This window comes from Vitis riparia, chromosome 12 (assembly GCF_004353265.1).
Source record: "Vitis riparia cultivar Riparia Gloire de Montpellier isolate 1030 chromosome 12, EGFV_Vit.rip_1.0, whole genome shotgun sequence".
Lineage (NCBI taxonomy): Eukaryota > Viridiplantae > Streptophyta > Magnoliopsida > Vitales > Vitaceae > Vitis > Vitis riparia.
Window position 1 is genome coordinate 3,049,857 of NC_048442.1, and position 6,954 is coordinate 3,056,810.

The window sequence follows — 6,954 nt, forward strand, 5'->3', positions numbered from 1 at the left end:
ATTATATTTTCAATGTATTTTTTTTATGACTTATTATATTTCATATAAAAGTTATTATTGCAAAAAAATGGAAAGTATATTCAATACATTAATTTAACCAAAATTAAAAATTTGAAATCTTGATAATAATTTTAAAAAGTGTTTATAGTCTTTCTAATAATTAAATAATAAATTTTTAAATGTTAAAAAAGTTAAAAATAATTTTTAGAATTATCGTAAAACACTCTTTAAATTGATATCATATTAAACTACCGATTAAGATAATATCTCAAAATGAAACTAAAGGTTATGTTTATATAGGCCCCTTTTAAGCTTGCCACCCCGAGGAGAAAAACTTTGGTGTTTTTGGAGAAGTGGGGGACTACTCCCATGCTCAGCTGCATGGGACGCGTAGCCTTGGACGCAACCACCTCGCCATGGTGGTGGTTGGAGTTTCAGGAGGGAGAATGATGATCTGAGCAGGCAGGGGAGTCGGTAGGAATTGATGAGCCAAGAACAGTGGAACGGGTGGGAGCTGAGAAGAGGGGGTTCTTTTGGGTGAGATCTGGAAGGAACGAGGAGAGAAAAAGGGAGGAAAGAAAAAAGGAAGGAGAAGCAAGAGAGGAGCTCGTTAGTAGGGTCTAGGTATGATTTCATCATTCTCTGGTATTTTCTCATTTCATACTATTCTATTCTGGTTCTTACTATTTTTTTTAGTTTATTTACTGATTGGTGTGGATGTCATAGGCCACTCATTTGTTTTGTGAGATTCTGGGTATGCTTGTTTTGTTTTTAGATTTATTTTAGATGTTTTTGGCTCCTCTTGATAGCATTAGATGCTCTGTTTTTTTTATAACTTGATGTATCAAAACCATGCTCTTATTTTCTCCGGATTCCACCGACTCCTAGCTCTTTGACAGTCCATGACATAGGGTTGGGTACATACTCTGTTTTTATGTTTTTATTCTTCCATGTTCAATCCCCTATTTCTCTCTGGGGTGTAAGGATCTCATTTGGGTTGGCCATCTTGTTTGAGGGTGATTATGGGAAAACTTCATGAGGGTCACTTTTCATAACAGTTGAGAATTCTGGGTTTGAGTGACTACTCTTTCGGTAGTTCCACACATGCACCGACAGTCCCAAGTGCTCAGGGTGGTGAAGATGTCTACAACAACAAGGTTCTTCTGAATGGTTCAGGTACACCTCTTGGTTCGTCTTCTGAAGGAAAGTTTTTGGAATTTAATGCATCTTTGGCTCCTAAGAGGTCATCTTCTACCCATGGTCGTCCTTCACCCGCCATACCCATAACCATACCCATACCACTATTCTTCAAATGCCCACTAACCCACTTCTCTCACTAACCCATTCCCCATGAACCTAAAAACTCATCTATCTCACTACCCCTCCTTCACACTCCCCGTACCCACCACATGCATATAAATTCATCTCATTTCACCACTGTCTCTCTATACCCGTCTAATCATTCCGCCCCTCTAACCCATTTCCCTCATCATTTTTTTCATTCATTTCACTGCAAAACCCATTACCTACCATTTTACCCGTTCCACCCTTCCTTCCTCACCCACCTTGTTCTCTATCTTCCCACGTGCATGGAGCTTTACACGTATGGTCATCTCCACCTTTTCATTCCTCATATATTTCACACTTCCCTTATTTCCTATAAATCCATTTATCTCACCACCCCTTCCCATTCATACCCACGGGTTTTCCATCCTTCATGCTCACCACCCCTCACACCCAAACTCACCACCTCATCCTCCCTAACCTTTCATGCACATCACCATTTCTTTAATGCTCTCTAACTCATCTTTCATATCTACTGAACCCATTTTCACTAGCCTCCTATCCCCCATCAAACCCTTAAACCCATTTCTCTCACTACCCATGACTCCACTTGACGTTAATCTCTACGTGCATGGTTTCATTTCATCACCTCATCCATCCGAACCCGTTTCTCTCACTACCATATACCCCCATTCCACCAATGGAAACTCCATGCGCATGGTAGTGAGAATGGCGGATAGGTAAGAAGGTGGCAACATTGTGGTGTATGTTTTTCATGAAAAAAAAATGGGTTTGTGGTGCTCTCGGGAAGTGCATGGTGGGTATGATAGAGACTTGCATGGAAAGTGGGTTTGAATGACATTATTGTAATATGTGAAGTAGTCTTGTGGCATTCTTTGGTATGCTCGCAGCATAGGGAATAGGTTGGTTGCCACTTTGAACACGTGGAGAAGTCTTGCAAATGAGGATCACCACAAGCCATTTTTTTTTTTTTTTTTTTACTATTTCTTCATATTTTGATATTAGAATAATTTTCTAACATTTCAATTTCCGAAATTTAGTTTTTCGAAATGCCATTTTCAAAATGATTTTCCAAGATTCCGATTTTCGAAATTTAATATTTTGAAATTCTATTCTCAAATTCACTTTAAAAAAAAAAAAATTTCTCAAAATCCCAGTTTTCCAAGATTTTATTTTTATTTTTATTTTTATTTATTTATTTATCATTATTATTATTATTTTTTATTATTTTATTTATTTTTAAATTCCATTCTCAGAATAATTTTTCAAGATTTTATTTTTTAATTTAATTTTCCGAAATACCGTTCTCAAATAATCTTCCAAAATTCCAATTTCCAAATTCAATTTTTAAAAATTTTCATTTTCCAATAATTTTCCAAAATTCCAATTTTCACATTTATTTATTTAATCATTATTATTTTCGTTATTATTATTTTTTTATTTATTTATTTTTAAAATTTCCATCTTTAAATAATTATTCAAAATCCCAATTTTCACATTTATTTATTTAATTATTATTATTTTGTTTATTTATTTATTTCTACAATTCCGATCTCCAAATTTGATTCCCAATTTCCAAAATTCTCATTTTCACATTTATTTATTTAATCATTATTATTTTTGTTATTATTATTATTTTATCATTTTATTTATTTATTTATTTCTAAAATTCCATCTTTAAATAATTATTCAAAATTCTAATTTCCAAAATTTCCATTTTCACATTTATTTATTTAATCATTATTATTATTTTATTCATTTATTTATTTCTAAAAATCCATTTTTAAATAATTCTTCAAAATTCCAATTTCCTAATTTAATTTCCAATTTCCAAAATTCCAATTTTCACATTTATTTATTGAATCATTATTATTTTCGTAAAATTTCATCTTTAAATAATTCTTCAAAATTCCAATTTCCGAATTCAATTTCTAAGTTTCAAAATTCCAATTTTCACATTAGTTTATTATTATTGTTGTTATTATTATTATTTTTATTTATTTATTTTTTAAATTCCATCTTTAAATAATATCCAAAACTCCAATTCTCAAATCATTTTCTAAATTCCAATTTCTTTCAAATTTAATTTCCAAAATTTCAATTCTTAAAGGTAATTTTCGAAACTCTAATTTTCAAATTTCAGTTTTTCAAGCAATTCTAATTTCATTCCAATTTTCGAATATTTCTTTAATCCTACCACCCTTCCTTATGGTTCAAGGTTATCAAAAATCCCGTTTTTAATAAATTTGTTGCCTTTTTCTTTCAGGGAAGCATCTTCATAATTTTTTCTTTGATTTTTAAAATAATTTTTCCGTTTCTCTTTATTTTTAAATAAGTAAGAATGAATTTTTCTTTGATTTTTAAAATAATTTGTTGCCTTTTTCTTTCAGGGAAGCATCTTCATAATTTTTTCTTTGATTTTTAAAATAATTTTTCCGTTTCTCTTTATTTTTAAATAAGTAAGAATGAATTTTTCATAATTCCAAAATAATGAAATTTGTGAAACTAATTCGTGCAAAATAAATTGGGCTTTGGTGGGCCCTACATATGAGTTTTCGCTTTTAATTGCCAATTGTTATGCTTAATGACTATTATTCGATCTTTGTCTTACTCTTTGATATGCATGTGATAATTTTATACTTGAGCTAACCTTGTTTTCATGATAGCGCCTTTTTAATTGCTGCTAAGGTACGATCTCATTCCCACTTCATTTATTCCGATGCATAATTCACTTTATTATTTGATTATTTCACTGGTATCCATCGACTTCCTCATCAATTGCCACATTTGTCTCACCTTATTTAGTAGAGACCCGTTTTTAGGGACTTAGATGGTGTTATGATCTTTACCGTACCTTCCCGATAAGTAACCTGACCCCCGAATCTGTATTTGGTTTCTCACATACTGTCTTTTCCAAATAAGGAGTCATATTTAGGGTTTTCTTTCTTATTTTGTTTACCCTTTAAAAAATAAAAATAAATAAGTGACGACTCCAAGTCATTTTCTAAAAAATAAATCATTTTTCAAATAAAAAACAAGTTCATCATCGAGTGGAAGCGCATAAATAGAAATGCGGGGTCCACAGTTTAGTTCTTGAAAAATAGTAAAGAAAGAAAGAAAATATTAAGGAAAATAATTTTTTCATAATTGGTTGTCGAAAAATACAAAAAAAAAAGTCAAATATAATCAAAACTAATAAAAACTCATGTATTTTTAAATTATTTAATTTTTTATTGACAAGTTAAAATAAATTAACGAGTTTAAAGTAGCAAATAAAAATAATTTGTTGACTTTAAATATATTTTTTTATTTTTTTTCTATTTTTATTTTTATATTTTTTTTCTCTTGTATTTTTCCTTCATTTTTCGGAGAATCAAACATTGCAAAAAATACCTTGAGCACGGAAAATCATGCCAAAAGAAGAATAGTTGATTTTCGTGATTGCATTCTTTCTTAGAGCAAAATAATCACAACAAATAACTTAGAAAAAAAAAAAAAAAAAAGACTCCTTACAGGCATATATAGGGACTAAAGAAATGAAAGTAGACAGGCTGTTCCACATTACACAAAGATTCTTAGTACTTTCACTCTCTTTGTACATTGTACACAAATCAATACTACTCCTGAATCCTTCACTCCTCACTGCAGAAAATATTAATTTAATTTAATTTTCAAAAGGAAATATCCATCATATCCACCACCAGGTTCTCCATCATCTGAGCCTCCATCTCTCCACCACACTGCTGCCTCTTCCCATACTTCCTGTTGCCCTTTGGGAGCTTGTTGGTGATGGGGCATGAGGATAATGGGAGGACAGGGAGGTTCTGGCAGTTGCAGATTTCGACCATGTAGCCATCTGGGTCGTGGAAGAAGAGCTGGTCTACTTTCACTCCACCCTCCTTCACCACTGCAGTCACGTACTCTATCTTCATCTCCCCCAGCTTCTTCACCACCAGCCCCATGTCCGAGCTCTGGAAGGATATGTGGTTGTCTTTGGGGTTGATCGCCCCTTTCTTCGCCGGAACCTCCTCGGATTCCAGCAGGTGGATGCCGATTCCATAGTTGAACAGCCTGAGGGTCATTTAGGAAATTGGTTATTGAAAGGAAATGAAGATTTAGGAAAATAAGATGGAAAGAAAATGCAGAAGAAATGATAGATAATTTTTACTTCAAATTTATTTTACATCTTCTCATACCATGTAAAGTGAGAATTACTTCAAAATATGATTTTTTTTTTTTTGCATGAAATTGATTAGGTGTCTAAAAATAAGGTTTGAAAAGATGGATTACCAAGCAAGCATTAAATCTGAAGTTGGGTGGTCCATGAATGGGCTTTTAAGAGTGGTTGTTGGGGTGGGTGAAAGCTACTTTCAAGGGGTTTATAAGGGCAATCAAATAATCAAGATCTACTTGAATTTCTACCCAAAATTGTTTGAAAATGGTAATTTTTTTAAAAAAAATTGGGTTTAGTAGGAATTTGGAATTTCTGGACCTATAATGACTGAAATGGGCATTTTTGGAATCTGGGTTTTGTGGAAAACCTGAATTTGGACCTAAAATGGCTTGAAAATGAATTTTTATTTTTTTTTCATTTGGGTTTTGTGGGAAACTTGAATTTTTGGACCTAAAATGGCTTGAACATGGCACTTTTTGAATTGGGTTGTATGGGTTTTGGACATTTACTACCACTACAAGACAAGATGTGATGAGCTTCATAAATCAATATCACATTGGATCTCTTGATTTGGGAATTCTTTTTGCAATCACTTTCATATATTGATTGACTCCCACAATACACTATGAAACAGAAGTAACTTAACATTAAATACATTTCTAGTGCCACTGCATTTATAGATTTGTGAAAGTTAAAGTTTATTAATTAAATAAAGGAAAATAAAAATAAAAATCTTATAAAAAAAAAATTGAAGAAAAAAAGCAGTAAGACCAAGGAGGGAAAGAGAAAAAAGGGGTTGAAGAAGGGTGAGTCTGCAAGCTCATATCAGTTTGATTGAATGTAAGAAGACAGTTTTTCATGAGAAAATAAAAAGGCATATGAAGAGGAGAGAAAATGAGAAGAAATGTTGATACCAAGCTCCTTTAAAGTCAAAGGAAGAAGGGCGTTTGATGAGGACAAAGCCCAGAACCTCCTCATAGAACTTCACTGATTTGGGCACTGATTTGCACACAAATGAGACATGATTCAAAGACAACAAAGGCAGTTTTGAAGAAGATGGAGACCATCTCAATATCTCCTCCATCACATCCTCTTCTCTTGCACTCACTATCTCTCTCCCCATCTCTCTCTCTCCCTCTCTCTTTCTCTCTGTAATTTGTAGAAGTGTTTGCAATTGATACTATATATAATAGAAGAGCAAATGAACAATGAATATGAGAGAGAGAGAGAGAGAGAGAGAGGTTGGAGTGTCCAGCTCAACCAACATATGCAACATGATTATTTGTTAGAGCTTATCCAAGTGTCCACCATGGCTCCACATCAGCTAACTTCTCCCCTCTTTTTCCCTCCTTTGCCCCTCCATTTTTATATTTTTATTCACTTTCCTCTTTATGTGATGTTCTATTTTCCCAATTCATTTCAAGTTTTCAAACACTCACCAACTCCTCATTAATCACTCAATACAAAAATGAAAA

The 6,954-nt window shown here is 32.7% G+C and overlaps 1 protein-coding gene and 1 long non-coding RNA gene across 2 annotated transcripts; both read right to left on the bottom strand.

The window, feature by feature from the left end:
• Positions 1-4,733: 4,733 nt before the first annotated feature.
• LOC117926193 (metallothiol transferase FosB-like) lies at positions 4,734-6,641 on the bottom strand. Its single transcript, XM_034845270.1, has 2 exons — positions 6,394-6,641; positions 4,734-5,376 (listed from the first exon to the last, which is right to left on the bottom strand). The coding sequence occupies exons 1-2, from the start codon at positions 6,600-6,602 to the stop codon at positions 4,977-4,979; spliced, it is 609 nt and encodes a 202-aa protein (XP_034701161.1). The 5' UTR covers positions 6,603-6,641; the 3' UTR covers positions 4,734-4,976.
• Positions 5,758-6,387, bottom strand: LOC117926194. Its single transcript, XR_004653076.1, has 2 exons — positions 5,930-6,387; positions 5,758-5,858 (listed from the first exon to the last, which is right to left on the bottom strand). It is a non-coding gene; the product is annotated as an uncharacterized LOC117926194 (long non-coding RNA).
• Positions 6,642-6,954: the final 313 nt, after the last annotated feature.

Excerpts from the sequence above, each read along its gene's own strand:
- LOC117926193 (XM_034845270.1), bottom strand. The coding sequence starts at position 6,602 with ATGGGGAGAGAGATAGTGAGTGCAAGAGAAGAGGATGTGATGGAGGAG. Across the intron at positions 5,377-6,393 it reads TTTGACTTTAAAGGAGCTTG|GCTGTTCAACTATGGAATCG; the intron begins GTATCAACATTT and ends AATGACCCTCAG.